The sequence below is a fragment of the Euprymna scolopes genome, chromosome 21 (genome assembly GCF_053919585.1).
Source record: "Euprymna scolopes isolate OS-2025 chromosome 21, ASM5391958v1, whole genome shotgun sequence".
Classification (NCBI taxonomy): domain Eukaryota; kingdom Metazoa; phylum Mollusca; class Cephalopoda; order Sepiida; family Sepiolidae; genus Euprymna; species Euprymna scolopes.
The window spans coordinates 38,227,515-38,252,233 of record NC_136502.1 but is presented as its reverse complement, the minus strand read 5'-3'; the positions used below and the strand labels follow the sequence as shown (position 1 = coordinate 38,252,233).

The 24,719-nt window shown below is 38.0% G+C and overlaps 1 protein-coding gene across 3 annotated transcripts in view; it reads left to right on the top strand.

Annotated features, from left to right (window-relative positions):
* LOC145242127 (synaptic vesicular amine transporter-like) overlaps window positions 1-24,719 on the top strand; it is an 802,797-nt gene that overhangs the window by 482,398 nt on the left and 295,680 nt on the right. For all 3 annotated transcript variants that reach the window (XM_080105051.1, XM_080105049.1, XM_080105050.1), the window contains exon 6: window positions 18,314-18,372. In XM_080105051.1, the coding sequence (XP_079961177.1) occupies window positions 18,314-18,372 (59 nt within the window). The remainder of the gene's footprint in view (window positions 1-18,313; window positions 18,373-24,719) is intronic.

The following is a 24,719-nucleotide window of genomic DNA, read 5'->3' as shown; positions in this document are numbered from 1 at the left end:
ATATATATATATATATATATATATATATGTGTATATATGTATGTATATATATGTGTATATATGTATGTATATATATGTGTATATATGTATGTATATATATGTGTATATATGTATGTGTATATATGTATGTGTATCTATGTATATATATATGTGTATATATATATATGTGTATATATGTATGTGTATCTATGTATATATATATGTGTATATATATATGTATTTATGTGTGTATATATATATGTGTATATATGTATATATATGTGTGTATATATATATATATATATATATAAACGTGTGTATGTGTATATATAGGTGTGCATATATATATTTAAAATTCAGCGTGCTACGATGATTAGATGATCCTCGTCGTTCCGATGGACAGGACATCAACAGTCGGATTGTCAAGCTTTCCACTTTACACTCCATCTTGATGGGAAGACGGTTGGTCTTCAAGTCTCTAAGATCAATGTTTCTTCAGAGCACTAAGGTGTTGACAAATCTGCTGCAAAGGAGGTAGACGCTCTCTACCGGGCTGTAAAAAGAGAGACCAAAGGTACTCGAAGATTGGTGTCCAGTATGTGTGTGTGTGTGTGTATATATATATATATATATATATATATATATATATATATATATATATATATATATATTTGCCAACTGTAAAAAGCCATTCCAATCACCGATTGTTATAGCCGGTAGCACCCTTCTAGAGATTCCAATGTTCAAACTCCTCAGCCCGTCATTCTTAGGCAATATGAGTTGGAATAAGTACATAGATAATGTTTTCAAGGAGATAGGCTCCCTTTACACGTCGAGAAAATTTCTCGCGTGTGTGTTATTCCTATATTTCTAGAAATCCACCATTAACCTGTGCATGAAGTACTGATTTTACATCTGGCCTGGTGCGCCAATTATTAACCCCTTCCTCTTGTACAGGATGCAAAAATAAATTCTCACCTAATAGGTCCCGCGAGTAATAGTTGGCTCCTTCTACCGGGCTAGAAAACGCCTCACGTCTGCCAGAGTCCTATATACTTATAAAGCCACGATTCACTTGTGATAAGTGTATTGATGTCACATCTGGGCTAGTTCGACAACTTCTCCTTCTTCAGCAAGGTGCAAACAAAAAATGACTAAGTAGGTTCCGCACTGTCTGCCAATCTCCAACATATGTCACATCGCTGCAATGTTGCATCCACATGCTTATTTTGGCTAGACTCACATGAATTTACTACGACTGGAAGCAAAATCCCACCATTTCACTGTAAGGATCTTCAGATGTCGGAAAACTTTCTGCTCTTTTGCTTTTTGAATTCCCTTCCTGCTCTCTGTTTTCTCGACTTTAGCAACATAGAGAAATTTTAATATGATGTGACTAAACATCTTGTTGTTCAAATTCTGGCTACTACTTACATCTACCTCTTAGTGGTTAATATTCCTTCTGTTTAAGTCAGGGTTTCATATTTATTAAAGAAATAAAGCCCACGATTTAGATGTCAATAAAGCCAGACTACTTCAAAAGAAAACTTTTTTAAACAGCTCTTTAAAAAGTAATTATGCAAATTTACTGTCAATTCCGTTTGTGGACCGCAACTTGATTGTCTGTATAAATACAAATGACACGTATAAAGTAAACAGGAATAAAATTAGTACATCAATTAAATGAAGCAGTATAAGTGTTTTATAATTAGAAAAGCTCAACGAGATTTCGTGCGTGTGTGTGACGTCATGATGAGAGTTGAAGAAATAGCGGTCAGTCATCTAACCAATAGCGAGCGTCTGAGGTAGACGTGTATTGGGGCTTGTGTCGATCTTCCTTCGCTCCCACAGTGTCTGTGCGTACACACACACACACACACACACACACACACACATATATATATATATATACTAGCAGTTCCGCACAGCTTGCTCGAGCCCTATGTACTTTTAATAACTTTATTTGCATATGTATATATATTTAAAAGTGTGAATATGTACGGTAATGCCTTTCTATATAATAGAATTCCTTAACTACTATAGAGAAAGGTTGGTAGATACCGCAGACGTCAAATCTTTTAAACTTTGACCTCAATTTTGACCCCCTTAACATGTATTGTTTTGGGTTCAAATTAAATTAAAATGTTTGGTCCATGTCCAAGTAAGCTACATCTAAAATTTCAAGTGTTTAGACTCAATATTGTCGGAGGAGTTTGGTAGAGTTCTCAAAGGTCATATATATATACTGGCAGAGGAGTTTCGTAGAGTTCTCAAAGGTCAGATTGTTGAAGTTTGACCCTTTATCAGCCAAATTTCTGGCCCAAAATCGATTAAAAAGATTTTTCCTAAATATCAATACCCCTTGTCAAATCTCGAGTCTGTAGACCGAAAATTGGCAGTTATTTGGTAGGGAAGTGCACACATACAGACAGACACATACAGACACGTTCACTTTTATAGATATACTAGCATGGGTGCTCGACGTTGTCCGGGTATTTAGAGGTATATGTTGAGCAAAAAAAAAAAAAGCGGTCAATTTTTTTAAATTTGACCCCTATTATGACCACTTAACATTTATTGTTTTAGGCTCAAATTAAGTTAAGTTAGATCCATGTCCAAAGAACCTATATCTAAAATTTCAAGTGTTTAGACCCAAAATTGGTAGAGTTCTCAAAGGTCAAATCGTTGAACTTTGACCCCTTAATCGCCAAATTTCTGGACGAAACTGATCACATCGATTTTCCCAAATCTCAGTACCCTGTATATCAAATTTCGAGTTTGTAGACTAAAAATTTAAATTTAAAAAGTTATTGTGTAGGGAAATGTACACACACAGACACGGAGACAGACAGATACACAGACACGTTCACTTTTATAGATAGATAGATAGATAGATAGATAGATAGATAGATAGATAGATAGATAGATAGAACTAACTGGTCCGTCCGGGTTGTTTTCTTGCTTGAATCTTGTCTTCGACAATCGGGCGATTCCATCTTTTAGAAAAGGGATGACAGATATATATTTACATATAAATATATTGTAACACATAAAGAAATAAACCATATGATGTCCTTATTTTATATTTTGTTGTCTTGATTTCTGCAAAAATATTATACGCATGCGCGATTATGAAACCGATAACCATGAAGCTTAATTTATTGAGTCAATTAATATTGACTTTGATTTGATTGGTATATGAACATTACAAAATTTTTATATAAAATTTTTTTAGTAATATATATATATATATATATATATATATATATATATATATATATATAAGCGTATCTTAAGACGGGCAACGCCGGGCGGCATGCTAATATACATATATGTGTATATGTATAGTTAGACATGTGAAAAAACACATCTTATTTTGTATACCCAGGCGAACAACTTCCTCTCAATTGTTCTGTCGATAAACATTTTTTTTTTTTTGTAATATTTTTCTTTAATTTTACTTTTTAGCACTAAGACTGGGGTGAGCAACGTCGATAGTATTACAGACAAAGGATCAAATATGAGTTTGATGAACGTTTTTTTTTGTGTGTGTGTGTGTGTGGAACGAACAGGATTCGAACTTGGCACAACCGAGTTTTCAGTGTCGTTAACTACTTAGCCACTGTCACCCCATAGAAGTCATTTAATATTCGTCGATTATCAAGTACCGTTTATTAGATCATTTTGCAAGACGATATTATATCGATAAGTCTATTAACTTGCTTTAAAGGCCAATTTCATAGCTGTCTGTTTCGTTTATCTCCTGAATTAGTCTGGCACAAGGACACATGATCTTCTGCTCAGTACAACAATTACATAAAAGGTTCACTCTTTATATATAAACATCCGAAAACTTTTATTGTTGTATAATTAAAGAGGGCAGACGAAATCTCGTGTGTAACATTGCCTCTTTTTTTTTTTTTTTTAGCTGAGAGCATGTAGGGCAGACGTCTGTTCAGGCCCGTGTCGCTTTCCCCCTCTCCCAGAAAGCAATCCATTAATTGAAAGTTCTTTAATGTCAACCGACGAATAAGTACGGTTTTAGAAGTTCCTATCTAGTGGGGAAAAGATGAAACACCATTAAATCTATGAACCGTAAAAAGGGTGCCGTTGTCTCTTTGATAAGGTTCTATGACTATTTCACGCACGTGCAATCCCTATAAAGGAAATTTAAAATCGTACAGCAATTCTGGTTTAACCAATGTTGACAGAGATGAAGGAAGACGGCAGTGGTAAGGCAAGACCTGACAACTTTTTTGACGTAAAACTCGATTTCCTGTCTTTCTAAGAATCAAGACCAAATTGGACTTTGGCTACTGGGGCTCACCGCTTATCAAGGTCTAAGAGCCACTCGAGGATAAGGGTTAGTGGATAAAGCATAAAACAACGACGTGGTGATCGGTAATGGTGAAACTTGGGTAGGGTTTGATTATTTATATGAACTTATTGGTCCGGTGACAAAAGGAGAGTGGACCTTTAAATTCGCCCTCGTCCGTTCGTCCGTTCGTCCGCCTGCACTTTTGTCAATAACTACGCCTTGGAATTTTTTGAAATTTTGATATGAGTAAAAAGTAACAGAACAGATTTTCCGGGAAAACTCCAGTTGTCCCCCTCCCCTAGAATGCCTTTTGGGTTAAAATGGCTACAATTGACACTTTTGTAACAAAAATTGATGCCTAGAATTTTTATAAAATTTTCTGAAAATTGTAACTAACTGATTTCTATATAATTTTGTTTGTCTATACTTCGCGATAACTCTCGGGTGTGCCCCATGCACTCTTTTAGGGCTAATAAAAACACTCAATTTTGGGACTATTTCAGTATATTTGTCCAAAATTTTCTGTGTATATCTATTTAGCAGTTTTGCATGATGCTGAACTCAAATTTAAATATGTTAAGGCCTTGGGGACTTTGGGGGCTAAATGGGGGCGGGGTGTCAAATGATGGACTTAGTCATTTCTTTTTTAGCATGGTGAAGAACTCAAATTTACATATGTTAAGACCTAAAACTGTACCATTTGTTCATTTTCATCAGGATTTGACGTCCCCTGGATATTTTGGGGCTAAATGGGGAAGGGGTTACAAAAGCTAAACTTAGTTATTTTTTTATGCTTCGTTCACTGAGCACTCACTGGAGACCATGCATGCTTCATTTGTTTACATTAGATTTTAAAACGACCATGTTATAGTCAACTGGGAAACAGCACTGCGGTATTGTATTCAAGAGATGGACAGTTCTAGGAATGAAACGTTGATTATGGATTTTTTTGTTTTAGTTTTAGGCACGAATAGAGAGCAAGGGAAATTGCTGAGAGTTGTTGTAGCTAGACAAGTGTTTGTTGCAAATGTTTTGTAATGGGATCATAGATTGAAGTTCAGTCGAGCACCTACGATGAAAATAACGATAGAATAGAGATAAATTAGCAATGTCTTTTCTATGAGAAATAAGTAAGGAAGTGAAAAGGCCCTCGCTCACTAGATTTCAAATGCGGTTTTGTATCGTGGCAAGACAGGAAAGGGTACTCTCAGCAGCTTCTCCTCGGGTGTGGCAGCTGTATTCACTCATAGGACGTATTTGACCTTTGCATAGGTGTAATAACCCTTTGGTCACCTGCTCGCCGACCCCAGCGTTGTTTCCGATGTCTTCTACTTAGTATTTTCTTTTGACAGTGTGCTTGTCTCTCAAATCGACGGTAGCCAACGGGGGCGGATACGAGTTCACAAGTATAAAAAATAAAATATAAAAAATACAAATTTCGACACATTCTGCAAATATCAGTTGAACTCTGGCTGTTTGTATGACACCATCGACTCTCTAACACTAATGTCCACATCTACATGTATTCTCGAGGCCGTGTTTGTCAGTCGGTTGATCAATTTCTTTCCTCATCATTTCCAAGCCACAGCCATCCTTTTACTGTGTCAGGCTGGCAACTATAATTAATTATATTATATAAAGAAAAGTAATCGTGTGTGTGTAAAGAAATTGCACAATATATACTTACGAACTTTTGCAACTCAACTTGGCCTTTTGGTCAAGATCAAAGTGTAGTATCTGTTCCGGCAGATACTGCAAGCTATGACTAGCTATGACTAGCAAAGACCAGATGTGGGGGCAACCCCACATGCCTGACCATTAACCAGCTCCCATTTCCCACCTCTCGGCAGCTGGTCCCCTTTTTCCCTTCCCCCTCCCTTCACTCCTCACATTAAAAATCGGCCTTGTGCCTAATTTGCTCGGTGGGGGAGCAAATAAACACCATCTGTTCCGGCAGATGCTGCAGGCTATGACTAGCTATGACTAGCAAAGACCAGATGTGGGGGCAACCCCACATGCCTGACCATTAACCAGCTCCCATTTCCCACCTCTCGGGAGCTGGTCCCCTTTTTCCCTTCCCCCTCCCTTCACTCCTCACATTAAAAATCGGCCTTGTGCCTAATTTGCTCGGTGGGGGAGCAAATAAATACCATCTGTTCCGGCAGATGCTGCACTTAAGATAATTTGTACCAGTCAATGGAGGGGAAACCCTCTATACTGGGACAATTATTATTTTTGGTAACCAGAGTGCCCCCTTTTTGCCTACTTTTAGGGGAGCTGGTTTTTACCTCACATTAAAAACGGCCTTGTGCCTAATTTGCTCAGTGGGGGAGCAAATAAATACCATCTGTTCCGGCAGATGCTGCAAGCTATGACTAGCTATGACTAGCTATGACTAGCAAAGACCAGATGTGGGGGCAACCCCACATGCCTGACCATTAACCAGCTCCCATTTCCCACCTCTCGGGAGCTGGTCCCCTTTTTCCCTTCCCCCTCCCTTCACTCCTCACATTAAAAATCGGCCTTGTGCCTAATTTGCTCGGTGGGCGAGCAAATAAATACCATCTGTTCCGGCAGATGCTGCAAGCTATGACTAGCAAAGACCAGATGTGGGGGCAACCCCACATACCTGATCATTAACCAGCTCCCATTTCCCACCTCTCGGGAGCTGGTCCCCTTTTTCCCTTCCCCCTCCCATCACTCCTAACATTAAAAATCGGCCTTGTGCCTAATTTGCTCGGTGGGGGAGCAAATAAATACCATCTGTTCCGGCAGATATTGCAAGCTATGACTAGCTAGGACTAGCTATGACTAGCAAAGACCAGATGTGGGGGCAACCCCACATGCCTGACCATTAACCAGCTCCCACTTCCCACCTCTCGGGAGCTGGTCCCCTTTTTCCCTTCCCCCTCCCTTCACTCCTCACATTAAAAATCGGCCTTGTGCCTAATTTGCTCGGTGGGGGAGCAAATAAATACAATCTGTTCCGGCAGATACTGCAAGCTATGCCTAGCTATGACTAGCTATGACTAGCAAAGACCAGATGTGGGGGCAACCCCACATGCCTGACCTTTAACCAGCTCCCATTTCCCACCTCTCGGGAGCTGGTCCCCTTTTTCCCTTCCCCCTCCCTTCACTCCTCACATTAAAAATTGGCCTTGTGCCTAATTTGCTCGGTGGGGGAGCAAATAAATACCATCTGTTCCGGCAGATACTGCAAGCTATGACTAGCTATGACTAGCAAAGACCAGATGTGGGGGCAACCCCACATGCCTGACCATTAACCAGCTCCCATTTCCCACCTCTCGGGAGCTGGTCCCCTTTTTCCCTTCCCCCTCCCTTCACTCTTCACATTAAAAATCGGCCTTGTGCCTAATTTGCTCGGTGGGGGAGCAAATAAATACCATCTGTTCCGGCAGATACTGCAAGCTATGACTAGCTATGACTAGCAAAGACCAGATGTGGGGGCAACCCCACATGCCTGACCTTTAACCAGCTCCCATTTCCCACCTCTCGGGAGCTGGTCCCCTTTCCCCCTTCCCCCTCCCTTCACTCCTCACATTAAAAATCGGCCTTGTGCCTGATTTGCTCGGTGGGGGAGCAAATAAATACCATCTGTTCCGGCAGATACTGCAAGCAAAGACCATATGTGGGGGCGACCCCACATATAAGACCTTGATCAATGTAGGGGCAACCCTTCATACCAATTCTCACTATCCAGCTCCCCTACTCCCCGGGGAGTGGGTCCCCATTTCCCCTTCACTCCTCACATTAAAAATCGGCCTTGTGCCTGATTTGCTCGGTGGGGGAGCAAATAAATACCTGGCCTTTTGGTCAAGATCAAAGTGTAGTATCTGTTCTTCAGATGCTGCAAGTTATGACTAGCTATGACTAGCAATGACCAGATGTGGGGGCAACCCCACATGCCTGACCTTTAACCAGCTCCCATTTCCCACCTCTCGGGAGCTGGTCCCCCTTTTCCCTTCCCCCTCCCTTCACTCCTCACATTAAAAATTGGCCTTGTGCCTAATTTGCTCGGTGGGGGAGCAAATAAATACCATCTGTTCTTCAGATGCTGCACTTCCATTTCTTGTTCTCTTTCGGTGGAGGATCAGTCCTTCACGACTGAGACAATTTTTTATTTTTGTACCTTTTCTCTACGTTAAAAAACTACCCTGGTGTCTAATTCTGTCCCGTGGGGAGGCATAGTAAATAGGTACTTACAAACTTTTGCGTAATTCATTATGACCCCGACCAGGTTATAATAAAAGGAACTCTAATGTTCATAAGGTTTTTATTCACCCGAAACCAAATTGGTTCATGGATGGCAAAAGCAAAATCAGTTTATTTTTTATCTTTTTTTTTTTCATTCTTACTAATAGTTGTTTAAAAAACAATACCGACAATAAGTAAACCATTTTTATTTATTTATTTATTTGCTATTATTCTCATCTGTATATTTGGTGTTTCACGATGTTTCGGCCAACTAATCCTCTGACCGGCGTTGGGTAGGATTGAAACCGCTATTTTCATACAATGCTCATCTGGAACTGTAGAGATTCAACGCCTCTATCCACTGCGCCACGGCCATAGATGAATAGAGACGTTGAATCTCTATGGTTCTAGGTGAGTATTATCTGAATATAGCGGTTTCAATCCTACCCAAAGCCGGCCAGAGGATCAGTTGGCCAAAACGTCGCGAGAAGACAACAACTATGGAAGGCAGTAACTACACGTAAGATACAGTTAAAAGTTTCAGAATTCTTATCCCGTCGCGGTTAACAACCTGATGAAGGCCAGAGGAATTATTGGCCGAAATGTCGTTAAACAACAACTATAAAAGATGAGAAAAATAATCCGCAAATAAATAAATAATATACAAATTACTCGCCTGGAAAGAATTCTAATAATTAAATAATAAAACAGTCGTCGGGTTTCTTTTTCTTTCTTTCTATTATATTTCTTACTTTCTATTATGGAGCGAGAGGTAAATAGAGACTCGGACAGTCATAAAAAGTGGTAAAGAGAGGGTTAGTCGAAGGAAAATAGAGAGAGGGAGGACGGGAGAGAATGGGGTGGCAGTCGGAGGAAGGTAGAGAGAGCGAGAGAGAAAGGGCAGGAGAGAAATGGAGGAGGTAGGTCAAGGTAGAGAGAGAGGATAGAAAGAGAGGTACAGTCGGGGGAAAGATGCAAAGAGCGGGAGAGAAAAGGAGAGGCCAGTCGAAGGAAAAGTAGAGAGTAGGAGAGAAAAGAGAAGAAAGTAAGAATGAAAGAGAAGGCGTTATGGGATGGTAGAGAGAGAAAGAGGGCGGGAAGAAAAGAGAGGAGGTGAGGGAAGGTAGAGAGAGCGAGAATCAAAGAGAATGGCAGTCTTGAGAAGTGAGAAAGAGGGGGAAGAGAGAGGGGGAGGGGGAGAGAATGAGAACGGTAGTCGAAGAGAGGAATAAAAAATTATTTACACGCTTTTAATTCTTCTATTTTGCTCTCCCGGGTAACGTTAGATAACCCTGATATTTTAACATATCCAAAAGTGCTTCCTCTTTCTGTTACCTCGTATATTATTCGGAGTTTTTTTGTTTCTTTTTTCTTTAGACTTTTTTTTAATGACGCTTCCCTTGTTTCAACCCAATCGTTGCGATTATTTTAAGGTTGCGAAACAAAAACGATGTTAATTATATAAACATTTAAACTTTACAATGAATGTTGAAAGTGATTTCCTTGGAGGTTGAAACTAATTACAACTGTTATCTGCGTTTTATGTTTTATTTACCTCGTTAGCATCTCCCTTTCAATTGTTTGGCTGCTTAGGAAAAAGGGATGCTTTTGTTAAGATGGCGACCCATTTCGAAACATCCCGAAAAGAAGGGGAATGAATTTACGTCGTCGAGGAACAAACTGTTCTGTTTGAATAGCGAGTATAAAAGAAAGAAAAAGGTTAAAACGAAAAAAGGAAGGAATGGATGTGAGAGGGAAAGAAAGGGGAGAATGGAGAGAAAAAGAAGAGGAAAGAAAAATGGAAAAAAAGAGGAAAGAAAAAGGAAGTGAAAAAGAAAGAAAGAAAGAAAAGAAAGGTGAAAAAGAAGAATAGTAAACAAAAAGAAAGAAAAAGGAAGAGACTATAGCAAAAAGAAAAAAAGAAATACGGAGAAAGAAAAGAAAGGAAAGAATGGATATGAGAGGAAAATAAAGGGGGAAAATGAAAAGAAAATGAAAAAGAAGAGGAAAGAAAAAGGAAAAAGAGGATAGAAAAAGGAAGTGAAAAGAAAAGAAAGAAGGAAAAAGAAAAAGGCAAAGGTGAAAAAGAAGGAAAGTGAAAAGAAAAAGAAAGAAAAGGGAAAACAAAAGAATAAAGAAATACGAAAAAAGAAAATGAAAAAGCGAAAAGAAAGAAAAAGGAAGAGAAAAATAGCAAAAAGAAAAAAGAAATACGGAAAAAGAAAAGAAAGAAAAAGGTTGAAACGAAAAGGAAGGAATGGATATGAGAGGAAAAGAAAGGGGAAAGTAAAAAAGAAAATGAAAAAGGAGAGGAAAGAAAAAGAAAACAAAATGAAAAAGGAGAGGAAAGAAAAAGAAAACAAAATAAAACATAAGAGGATAGAAAAAGGAAATGAAAAGAAAGAAGCAAAAGAGAAAAAGACAAATGTGAAAAGGAAGAAAAGGGAAGAGAAAAGAAAAAGAAAGAAAAGGGAAAAAAGAAAGAATAAAGAAATACGAAAAAAATAAAAAAGCGAAAATAAAAAGAAGAAAAAGAAACGAAAGGATGAAGAAAAAATAAAAGAAAGAAAGAGGAAAAAAGGGAAAGAGAAAAAGAAAAAAGAAAAAAGGGTAGATAAAAGAACAAAAGATTAAAGAAAAACAAAAGGCAAAAAAAAAAGGAAACAAGAAAACAAAAAAAAAAACGCCTACGCAAGACAAAGAGTCGAAGTTTAAGCGCATGACGCAATCAGTTTCAACTGATAAAGAACACCGTTTTCTGTAACTCGCTTGTCACACGACAAATAGCGTCGCTTTGGAATCTACGTGCGCACGAATTCAATCCTCTAATTCATTGCGTTTCTTACATTAAACGCATCCCTTACCGTGCACCCTTCCCACCCACGCACGCGCCTAGCTGTTATAAACACACGTTGATCGAACCATGTGTGAGATCGCTTCTTCTGTCTATCTGTTTGTCTATCAGAAGCACCCTTTCAGGAGAGACAGGAAATCTTCCGAGACGATTCTGTTCGTTTGTTTACTTCCTTTACACCGCGTTTGTATCGAACTTGAACAGGGTGGCATTTTCAGATGTCTCTCAACAGACACGAATAATGGTTAACACAATGGAACCATCAATGCTTGTTCGCATCTAACGTTGGTAAACTGAAACTTGACACTAATCACTTATTTATATACTAACAAATTTGTCCCGGTGTTGCCCGGGTCTAAAATACGCTGTTTATATTGTTTACATGTATGCAGAGTGACCATCTTCAGAATGCCCATCATAGACTCGTTAAAAAATTAACAATCCTCGAAAACTATTTTAGAAATTGTGAAAGTAGTGATGTAATCTATGTATCTATAAAAGTGAGACTGTGTATTTGAGGACAATTCTCAGCCTATATACTAAATGCATTTTTTATCTACAGAGTGAAATTTGATATATTGGGTATTCAGACATGTGGAAAACTTTTAATCCGTTTTCATCTGGAATTAAAAAAGGCTACTAAGGAGTCAAAATTAAAAAATTATTACGTGGGGGTTGGTCATCAGATTTTTATCTGTTGTTTCACGAATGCGCATGCGTGAATCGTTCACATTACAGATTCCTTATGTTAAGAATAACTACGTTGGAAAACACTTTGTAAATACGTGTCAAGCTGATCTAATGGTTATCGTACTTGACTCACTCTCTTTATGTTTTGGTTTAGATCTCAGCTCGAATACCTTTTTTTTACTTACAAGAAGTAAACTGTTTAGAAAAAAAACAATACTCGCATGCACATGTCTCGGTTTTTGTCTGAATTAAAGTATAATATCTATGCGTATTTGACGACCGGGCAATGCCGGGCGGTCTTCTAGTGTTAGCTATTGTTTCTTTGTGTGTTTGGATGTGGATGATGTATTTTGGGGATGAGCCGATTTTAGAGAAATATTTTCAATGAAAAAGAGTTTTAGGTTTATAATTAAACTAGATTTATAGAAGCATAAATCATAGCCATCTACATCTATGAAATTCAAAACGGGAAATAAAACCTCATAGCCAAGAAAATAAGAAATAACTTCCGTTTTCAAACGCAACTAGTGTTGATTATACAAATGATTAAAAATAAATTATACCAATAATTGAAAATAAATTTAATAAATCAATTGTATATAATATTTCTAAAAATTTAGAGCTATTTATTAAAACAGATTTTCTTTAATGTGATATGCAAATGAGATAATCTCTTGAATGTTGATTTCGTGTGAACAATCAAACACACAGGAAAGCAACTTTATGATAATAGATGTGAGAAAACGATACACAAAAACAAAGTAAGTTCAGAAGGCATACATTCACGAAAGAGATATTTTATAAATGTTTAAAATGAAAGTTTACAGCTATAGGAAAAACAGAATGCTTGAATATTTTTAGAGTTCTTGTGAAAATAAAACAAGGGGTATTCATTAATCGGGACATTGAAGACGTCTGAATCTATTAATAGCCTTTCGTTACAGGGAGTAGAAAAAATAATTTTCAAAACTTCTCTGCTTATTAAAATAAATCATGATTGATTGAAAGTTATTTATAAGAGTTAATGTTCTTTGGATTTCGTATAAGAAATGGAGTTCAGTGATAAAGTTTGGGAATATTTCAATTGATGAGTTATTGAAAATGAGCAGACGACATAAAGGGATTCGTCAAGCTGTTATTGTGTGTGTGTGTGTCGTGCTTTGTTAGTGTGAGTATACGAGTGACAGTGGATGATTACTTGAGTTGATGATTGTGCTAATTAAGGAGACGTAGCACTGTCTGAGGTTTGGTGTCTCAATTGTTCATTGAAAGAAAATCTGGATCCTTAAGTGAATATTTTTAATTCTTGAGAGAGAAAGGACAGGAGAGAAATGGAGGAGGTTGGTCAATGGAGAGAGAGAGGGGGGAGAGGAAGAGAGAGAGAGAGAGAGAGAGGTACAGTGGGGGAAGATGCAAAGAGCGGGAGAAAAAAGGAGAGGGCAATCGAAGAAAATGTAGAGAGTAAGAAAGAAAAGAGAAGAAAGTAAGAGATAAAGAGAAGGGGTTGGGGGTGGTAGATAGAGAAAGGGCAGGAAGGAAAGAGATGGGATGGGGGTAGATAGAGCGAGAAACAAAGAGAATGATAGACTTGTAAAAAGTGAGAGAGAATGAAAACGGTAGTCGAAGAGAGGAGTAAAAGAAATTATTTACACGTTTTTAACTCTTCTATTTTGCTATCTCGGGTAACGTTAAATAGCCCTGATATTTTAACATATTCAAAGAGTTTTATCTCTGTACTAGCGTGAGTGCCCGGCGTTGCCCGGTTGTTTGGAAGTGTATGCTGAGCAAAAAAAAACAAAAAAAAAACGGTCAATTTTTTTAATTTTGACCCCTATTATGACCCTTAAAATTTATTGTTTTGGGCTCAAATTACATTATTAAGTTAGGTCCATATCCAAGGAACCTATATCTACAATTTAAAGTGTTTAGACCCAAAATTGTTGAAGGAGTTTGGTAGAGTTCTCAAAGGTCAAATCGTTGAATTTTGACCCCTTAACAGCGACATTTTTGGCCGAAAACCGATCACGTAGACTTTCCCAAATCTCAGTACCCTGTATATCAAATTTCGAGTCTGTAGACTGAAAATTAACAGTTATTGTGAATGAAAATGTACACAGACACACAGATAGACAGGCACGTTCACTTTTGTAGATATATAGATTACCTCATATATTATTCGGGGATTCATTAGTTTAGATATCGATAAAGACAGAGTCGATAGTTTAAGAGCCCTGCATTACAGGGGTCAGAAAATCGTGAATAAAACTTTTCCGCTCAATTATATAAATTATATTTCACTAAAAATTATTAATAAAAGTCAGTCTTCATTAGTTTTCATATTACAAAGAAAGTTAGATGAGAAGGTTTGGAATATTTCAATAAATAAATTGGCTTTTGAATGGGCAGACGAGAATGAAGGAATTCGGGCAGTTTGTGTGTGTTGTTTTGTAAAGATGAATATTGCGTTTGACAGTGTATGATAACGTGAGTTAAGAATTGTGTGTCTGTGCGTTCGCTAATGTTTGTGTGCAACCGTCGTGTGAGTAGAGAGAGGCGCCGTGCGACGCTGGTCTGTAAACTCGGGTCTGCTGAGCTCCACTGGTTTATTGAAGAAAATCTGGCTCCTTTAAAGGATTGAAGTGGCTCTCAGAAAAGATCATTTCGAATAAATTCAGAAAACCCTTTGATTGGTCCAAAATATACTTATTTGTTTTTATTAATTAAGCTGGGTACCTGCGTAAATCTGGATGCGCAGAAACGACTAAACATTTTGGACGCTGAGGTGTAAACATCGGCGGTCACACTATTATTCTATAACTAGTTGCTTTTGACTTCGCTTCATAAGTTCAGTTTATTTCATTATTTCACTCACTAGGAGTTCTCATACAGGTTATCATCAGAGATTACTCACTGACGACAATCGGTAGCGTTCTCTTGAGTTCGAGTGACAAGTTTCCCTAGATTTCCATTACTCTCCACCTCTGTCGGTAACCTTTGCAAATTTATTTATATCATCGCAACAGCCGTTTGCTATTGGCTTCTCACTGACAATTATAAACTTGTGTGAAGACCTGACCTCTCTCGGTTAAGACGCAACAGAAGGAAGATCGTAGTCTCCACACAGTTATAAGTGTAGTCCTGCAATATATGTAATAAATAGGTCAACGATGTAACAATTCCAATATATGTAATAAATAGATCATCGACGTAACAATTCCAATATATGTAATAAATAGGTCAACGACGTAACAATTCCAATATATGTAATAAATAGGTCATCGACGTAACAATTCCAATATATGTAATAAATAGGTCATCGACGTAACAATTCCAATATATGTAATAAATAGGTCATCGACGTAACAATTCCAATATATGTAATAAATAGGTCAACGACGTAACAATTCCAATATATGTAATAAATAGATCAACGATGTAACAATTCCAATATATGTAATAAATAGATCAACGACGTAACAATTCCAATATATGTAATAAATAGATCAACGACGTAACAATTCCAATATATGTAATTAATAGATCAACGACGTAACAATTCCAATATATGTAATAAATAAATCAACGATGTGAAAATTCCAATATATGTAATAAATAGGTCATCGACGTAACAATTCCAATATATGTAATAAATAGGTCATCGACGTAACAATTCCAATATATGTAATAAATAGGTCATCGACGTAACAATTCCAATATATGTAATTAATAGATACACGACGTAACAATTCCAATATATGTAATAAATAGGTCATCGACGTAACAATTCCAATATATGTAATAAATAGGTCATCGACGTAACAATTCCAATATATGTAATAAATAGGTCATCGACGTAACAATTCCAATATATGTAATAAATAGGTCATCGACGTAACAATTCCAATATATGTAATAAATAGGTCAACGACGTAACAATTCCAATATATGTAATAAATAGGTCAACGACGTAACAATTCCAATACATGTAATAAATAGGTCAACGATGTAACAATTCCAATATATGTAATAAATAGATCAACGACGTAACAATTCCAATATATGTAATAAATAGGTCAACGACGTAACAATTCCAATATATGTAATAAATAGATCAACGACGTAACAATTCCAATATATGTAATAAATAGATCAACGACGTAACAATTCCAATATATGTAATAAATAGATCAACGACGTAACAATTCCAATATATGTAATAAATAGATCAACGACGTAACAATTCCAATATATGTAATAAACAGGTCAACGATGTAACAATTCCAATATATGTAATAAATAGATCAACGACGTAACAATTCCAATATATGTAATAAATAGATCAACGACGTAACAATTCCAATATATGTAATAAATAGATCAACGACGTAACAATTCCAATATATGTAATAAATAGGTCAACGACGTAACAATTCCAGTATATGTAATAAATAGATCAACGACGTTACAATTCAAGGCGTAATTAAATATGAGCTGGTGTTACACATTAAGGCGCTATTAAGTTTACGGGAATTTTGATAACGAACATATTTAATGCGTATCAGGATGACTTTAATATCTAAACAAAATCCTTCTCAGGACTGGTAACGTAAATTTAAAGCAGGGATCATTGGTCAAAACACATTAGACGAAACAGAAGTCGAATGATAATGAATGGCGTTACGTTTTTCAATCAAGAGAAAACTATGGTTTTACGATCAGTCTCCCGGTGGAAGCCATGTGAACGAGCTACCGCCAATGAAGCAGAAGACTGATAATCTCAGCGAATGTTATGTCGGTCTCCGTCCGTTTTCATTACTCATTTCGTTAAGTTAAAACTCAGCGAACGTCTCCTTGTGTATATTTTCATGAAAAGTTTTGTCTTAGTTAAGCAAATGAAACGCGGCGAAGAGAAACAGTGGCACTAGACAAGGCAATAAAAGACCACGTATAAATGTTATGTTATTAGTTCCGCGCAACGCCGGAAAGTAAAATAGTTGATTATTATTATTATTATTATTATTATTATTATTATTATTATTATTATTTGTATTGTTATTGTTGTGTTTCGTAGGTCTAAATAGAATAGTACCTAAAATAGGTATTTTAGAATGAAATATTTATTTACAGTAACTTTGGAATGTTATAAACCGAGCAACTTTAGAATTTCTAGTTAAACATTATATAGCATGTAAAAACATCAGGTGATGATCGCAGTGCTATGTGAAATAATGAAGTGATAATAGTAAGATAGATTTCGAGACATGAACAGTTTTTAGTTAAATTTGGTTGTCGTTGGAGAGAAGAGTTAGAGTTGAGGAGCCGACTGGTCGTAATGGCTCTGAACACTCAGTGAAGCAAGAGTCCAACGCTTCTCAAATGTAAAGAACGTAGGACAAACGTGCAACTACCAATGAGGATGCATCTGAAATAAAGTTCCTGGAATACAACCCGAAACGTGTTGGTTCCTTGGGGGATGAATCTGCTTTGCGGCTTTCCGTCAAAACAAGACCAAAGATAGATCACGTATGTTTCCTCGATTGGAAGATGTTAAATCCCAGAAAACTATTTCCGTCCCTTTCTGTTGTAAATGTTATACGTCCGTTGAAATTTATCTGTTTAATATATAAACGTTTTTTATGCATCTTCGTAAGCACATGGAACGTTAAAGGCATTACATAAGCATATTATATGTTATATAGATCTCCGTAGGCAATATAAACACCTCGCACATATATTCATAAAGAACTTCTTTATTTTGTTATTGAAATTATTACATTGGACTATTATATCTTTTTTGTGTGAATTTCTGCTACCCTTTCCTTTTAGAATAGAAGTATACGTGTCTTGTCTCCTTCCAAATTTATTGAATTGAAACAAAAAAAAATTTTTATTCGTTCGAAATTGTATTTTTTATCCTGAAATAAAATTCTAATTTATTTTCTTAAGAATAAAAAATTCAATTTTTAGACCAAAAAATTATTTATCATCATCATCATCATCATCATCAATGTTGTTGTTGTTGTGTTGCAACCATTTTTATCGATCGATTATAGTGAAAGGTTTTTATTGCAGCCAGACTATTTCGGTAATTATTCCAAAATAATGCTTAATTAATAAAAAAAAATGTCCTTTATCGAAAAGATATGCAAATATCAGGAAGTTTTATCAGATATTCGCCTAGCTTGGTGGGCCGAGAGGAGGCTCGTCAACACACAAAGTATTTCCAATTGATTACAGACATTTTCTTTTACTTTCAGGGTTGGTTACAGCATTCCGATGTTTACAGGATTTGTGGTTATGATGGTTTCTACAATTAGTAAGTCTGATTTCTTCATTGTTTTACTTTGATCCATTTCGTTTTTTTTTGCTTGTTTTTTTGTTTTTTGTTTTTTTGTTTTTTATTCAAAATTGCTGCTTAATGTTAAAACAAATTCTTCACTGTAGTGTGATACCACAGAATGTGCCATAACCTGAACTAGGATCGCCGAGGTTGATTAGCTATGAAGTAAATGACAATATGAAAGCAACCGATCCATTGTGTGTAGTGAAATCCGTTTTTGCTAGACACAGCTTGGGATTTGGGTGGAGTTGGCATGTTTAGGAATACTTTGGGCAGTAAAGATGCACTGTATTCCCCCCCCCCCCGAGAATCTTGAGCGATGCTAGGGTGTCTCTGAACAGAGCTCTGGTTCTGCAGGCAACACCATCCTCGTCTTCCTCCATTTCTAGTGTCGGGGAGTTGTCATCTTGGGGAGCTGGTGTTGGGTGACCGAAAAGGGATTGGGAGACCGGTGGTGCCACAGGCTATGGTCCATCAGTGTCGTCTTTGGTCTCCTCGTCTTCAGCTTCTCTTTGTTCCTCTGCCGGGAGGTTGTCCTCTTGGGGAGCAGGAGTGGTGAGGTCTTCTCCGGCCGACAAGGATTGAGGTGGAACAGGTGTCGCTGGGTGTGTACCATCTGCCAGGTGCATCGTTCCCTCGTCAGCCGTTTTTCCGGTGTGCTCCGTTTCATCTTAGCCCTCTTGGGGAGCCTGAGCGGGAGTGTTTGCTTCGACCGACGAGGATTGAGGTGGAACCAGTGTTGCTGAGTGTGTACCACCGAGTTTGAGCCTCGTTCCCTCGTCAGCCGCTTCTTTTACTCCCCGGTCTGGGGAGTGACCCTCGTGGGGAGCAGGGGGCTGGGTTGGTTGCCCTCCTGGTGTTGGTGCGGGCTGAAGCCCTACCCAGGCCTTCTCCTCTTCATCCCTCGTGGGAGGTGCTCCTTCCGATGGGGAGTACTCCATGGGGCGATGTGGCGCATCTGAGGTGGTATACGCCTTTTCCCCGGCATCGTGTGGAAAAAACTGCACCGGCTGCTGACATGGACCAAAGTGTAGCGGGGGAGAAAAGAAAATGCAGGGAAATGGGGGGGGAGTGGGTGAGGTCAAAAGAGAGAAAGTGAATTGACCTCCCCTCACGGGGATGTCGGATTAGTCAGCTCAGATCCCCTGCAAGGGGGGAGAGCAGCGAAGGAAGACGCAGTGGGTTCTATTGGGTCAGAGTGCCGCGTCGCAATTAAGAGAGAGAGGGTGTAGACATCTCTTCCCAGAGAGGGGAGCAGAAACGAAATACCCGCCCTACCCACGTCACCCTGCCCGCAAACAACCCCAAGGAAGCAAAAAAGAGAGCCGGGTCTGCTCAATCCACTGGGAGAGCAGCGAAGGAAGACAAAGATTGGGCCTGGCAGGTCAGAGTGCTGCTCAGGCAATTAAGACAGGAGAGAATAGACCATTTCAACCTCAGAGGAGAGAAGGAAACGAAGTACCCAACAAACTAAAGCTAACCCAACCAGGTCGCGTCTACCAAAGAAAGTGTTGTCGGTTCGGAAACAGCAAACTCCCAAAGAAGGGATCGGTTTCCGGTCCAGACTACCACACAATGGTGTCGGTCCTGCGGGGAGCAAAGAGGGTCCTGACTCCCCAAAAAGGGGGTCGGTCCCACTAACAAAAGTTAGTGCGTCACGAAAGTGACAAAAGTGACACCTTGAACTTAACCCGGGGTGGGTCAAGTGGCGCAGCCCTTTGAAAAAAATCAAAAATGAGATAACTGGGAGAACAGATACTACACTTTGATCTTCATATTTAATTTATTTCGCTTAAAGAAAAAATTACAATTAAAAAAATTCCAATATAAAATTAAAAAATTTTAAAAAGTAAAATCTCCAAAAGACAAAACAAATTTAGGCACAAGGCCCTATAAGATCTGGGAAGGGGAGTGTTGCGGGGTCTTTGTAACTAAAATAAAAATTGGAGTCTTTGGCGACTTTACTCTTGACTGGCAACATTTACCACAATACCTCATTCACTCTGTGGACTCTAAACTAACTAATGAAAACCCCAGCGTGTTTTGCAAAATGGATATATATACAATTTCTGTGTGTGTGTGTGTGTGTGTGTGTGTGTGTGTGTGTGTGTGTGTGTGTGTGTGTGTGTGTGTGTGAAAAAGAAAAAAGTTTGATCTTTACCAAAAAGGCCAAGCATAAAAGTGTTACCGACCAACCGACGGAGTGACTTACAGAGTCGCTTGCACGCAACTAAAAAGAATTGCATTTTGTCTTGTCGTGTCAGTTGGTCGTAAATGGAAAGACTAGAGATATTGGGCTACTTTGTAGTGGGCTATCCTGTACATAAGAAATCTGGACAATTAAAATCATATTTAACCGTATTTAACGACCGGGCAAAGCTGGTGGCCCTCCTCTAGTCTAATATATAAAAGGTACTGTGTCATTCTGGCTGTCTCCATATTTTCAAATTCTATCTCTTCCAAAATTAAAAGTCGCATAGCAGCGCTAAGGGCCTCAAATGATTTGATTTTTATGGGTCATTCTTTTATGAGTCTTTAGCTGGGTAAAATTGTTTTTAAGGCGTCAAAATTGAAAAAAATCGTTATACATTTTGTCAATTCATCTTAGTTTATTAATCAGTTCATATACATGTCCCGTTGGTACAGTGGTAACGTCACCTGCTTTGAATGCTACAGATAATTGATTACACCTAAATACTTTTTTTTCTTTTTAACTTTTGAAATCACGAGTGTAAAATAATATATACGAAATCTGGACAAATTAAAATATATTTAAGCGTATTTTACGACCGGGAAAAGCCGAGCGCCCCCCTCCGCCCCCTTTCGTTACCTAAAGCATAGTTTTATGTCTGAAAATCAGAAATACGAAAGTTTATAACAAAACATTTTATATAAGTGAAAGAATATCAAAGTTATTTTTTAATCATGGAAACCTCCATAATTCAAAATGTTCATTGTGTGAATATGTGCGTATTTATTGATTTGGCAGCGTTGCGTTGCATATGTGTATGCGTTACCTTTGTTCTTGCAGCACACACACACACACACACACACACACACACACACATATATATATATAGTGTGTGTGTGTGTGTGTGAGAGAGAGAGAGAGAGAGAGAGAGATGAATCAAGTATGTAGGTCATTAGGTCCTTTTACCTTGCCATCCTCGGCGCAAAGATCGAGCTGGGGTTTTCAGTTCCTTCGTTCGTCCCGCTGTTTAATCTGAATCTCTTGGCAGCTTGTCTTCTCGATTTAAAGATTTTCCAACTTCACACTGGCTTATTATTTTTACGTATAGATGTTACTTTCTTGTGTTGGGAAATAGTTTCATTAGTTGTTACCTTTAGAAGAAAGCAAATTCCGGAAAAGCGGGGAAGAAAAAGTGTAAGCAATCATGGCTATTTGGATTTTACCTATGTCTGTGTTGTTTCTTATTATGTTGAAAATTTGAACTGTGCCTTTGCGCCTTCGGCGACCGTTGACATGAAAATCGACTCATCCAGAATACTTGGTGGTGTCAGATCAGACAGACTAAAGATATCGGCTTTCTGATCTAAAATACATCAAACATTAATGCTATTACGTTTGTTCTTCCTCTTTTCAAAACTCAATCATGTTTTGCAAAATCAAAAACAAAAACAATTATTTTCTTATCAAAAAACAAAGCAAAAAGCAAGCCAAACATCATGAATACATATTTACAGATATAAAGAATTTGAAGCATAAAAACTTTTTTCCAAAATTAGTGGATTTGTTAATGCATAATCCGAAAAGGGGTTAATTTACCGTAAAACAAAATAATCCAACCAAATTTATCTAAAATAAGATGGAGAAAGATAAAAGTATGACATATACACGGTGGAACGATAAATTACCCCCCCCCCATAAAGAGAACAATACAGTTATATTTTCAAACTTTTATTGAAAAAAATCAATTCAGGTAACTTGATTATGTAGTAGAGCTGACATCTATTCAATGTAGCCGCCTTCCCAATCACCGCCTTGATACTGATCCTGAACTGCGATCAAGCTGGATTTGGTGTTGTAGGAGGTCATGTTGGTGATGTTCTCGACGTATGACCAAACGAAGTAGTCTAGCGGGTTAAGGTTAGAGGAAGAGGTGGTCAGTGAGAGAAAGGTACAAAGTCGTAGCACTCCTTCTAAAGCAAAGCCTGCGTCTCTTTGAACTTATGGGCTGGCTCCGAGTTCTGTTGCCACACCTTGGTTCTTCCAGCGGCCACTTGATTGTACCAGGGGATCACGATACTCTTCAGCACATCCAGGTATACTTTATTGTTGACTTTCAAGCCGACTTCGAAGATATGAGGTGGCACGATGACCATAATTGTGGGCCGTCCGATGCGTTGAACCAGGCCCTCAAGCGTTGAACTGTCCGAATTTGCATTTTGAGAGTGCTGGCAATGGCCCTGTTTTTATGACTTGGATCGTTACAGAGCATTGTACAGCGGCACATCTCCGGTCTCGCTTGTTACTTGTTAAACATTGTGTCACTTTCAGACATGATAGAAGGCTCCTTTCGCTCTTGGGATTTGGACATAACTGGCCAACTAGGGAATGGTCTACAACAAAACAAAAAAAAAGAAAGAAAGAAAACCGGTTTTCATCAAACGGAAATGGAATCATTCAGTTTTTTACTATGGTGACAATGCTATCGTTCCGCACTGTAGTTTATAATAAGAAAGTTCGTTTATTGTATCTATTTTATACTAAGTTTCTGCTCATGCGCCTGTGACCTTCTTCAGGTGTGTAACTCATTTATGTGGTGTTTATTCTGTCGTAATTTAATATCATATATTCGGAGTAGTTGTGCATTTTTTGCCGTTGTCGTTTATTGCAGAAGTGAGATGAAGTGATTAAAATATAAACAGAAAAACGGGAAACTGTAATTAATAGACTGTATTTCATATGCTCTACCTCGCCTTCATGTGAAATGGGGAGAGCAAAACAGCATCATTAAATATGCAGTCAAATATGAAATCAGTGCAGCTTAATGCAGTTGTGAGAATGACAAACTTTATGCAGTAAATTACCGAAAAGATCGTTTGACGTCAGCATTTAGACGTGTATCTTTCATCTGGAAAATATATTTCTAATAAAAATGTATTTCTTTGCGTTTTAAATGAGTAGGAGAATATCATGCGAAAAAATATGAGAAAAAAAAAATGAGGGTTAGATTGCTTTGAGCGGAGCCGGGATTTAATCTCTTTATTATTTTCTTGTGTTATCACGTGTATACGTGCGCATATCGCATAATATAAACATTCGCATAAGGGAAATAACTGCAACAGAACGCGAACGCGCGTATGCAAATGGCTACGAAATGCAAAATGACGTCACTGTAATGAAAAAGACAATAGTAAGGATTGAGAGGGCACGTTAAAGAAGACGATCACTCGAGAGACGTAACAGCTGTAACGAGAAGTAACGCGTGGTGGGAGAATGGAGAAATAAATGTCGCTTGTGCACAAAAACATGTGTGTTCGAGCGATTCTTTGTCTTGGTCTCCTTTGCGATATAGACTGGTCATCCGGAAAATATATTTTTAATAAAAATGTACTTCTTTGCGTTTTAAATGAGTAAGACAATATTATGCGAAAAACATGGGGGAAAAATGAGGGTTAGATTGCTTTAATTTTTTTTTTCTTTTTTTACAAAGGAATCACCACTTATCAAGGCCCAAAGGCCACTCGAGGATAAGGGTTAAAGAGTGTACAGTAATCAAGGGGACAATATCATAGTAATCGTAAGAAGTGTAAATTTGGTAAATTGGATTGCTTAAGGGGAACGGCTCATCAAGAACTTGTTTACACTGGACTTGAAGACGACCATATTGTAGTCAGCTGGAAAGCAAGTCAACGGAAAGGGGTTTCACAGATATGCAGTTCTAAGAAAGAAACTTTGTTCATGGAATCTACCCTTACGTTTAGGCACAGATAGAGTGGGGTGTCGGGATTTAATCTCTATTATTTTCTTGTGTCATCACCTGTATATACGTGCATATCGCATAATATAAATAACTGCAACTGAACGCGGACGCGCGTATGCAAATGCCTACGAAATGCGAAATGACGTCACTGCAATGAAAAAGACGATAGTAAGGATTGAGAGGACACGTTAAAGAAGACGATCACTCGAGAGACGTCACAGCTGTAACGAGTAGTCACGCGTGGTGGGAGAATGAAGAAATAAATGTTGTTTTTGTACAAAAAAGTATGTTCGAGCGATTCTTTGTCTTGGTCTCCTTTGCGACGTAGACTGCTACAACGTGTGGGTTCCGTGTGTAAAGGTTATTTAGCGTTTT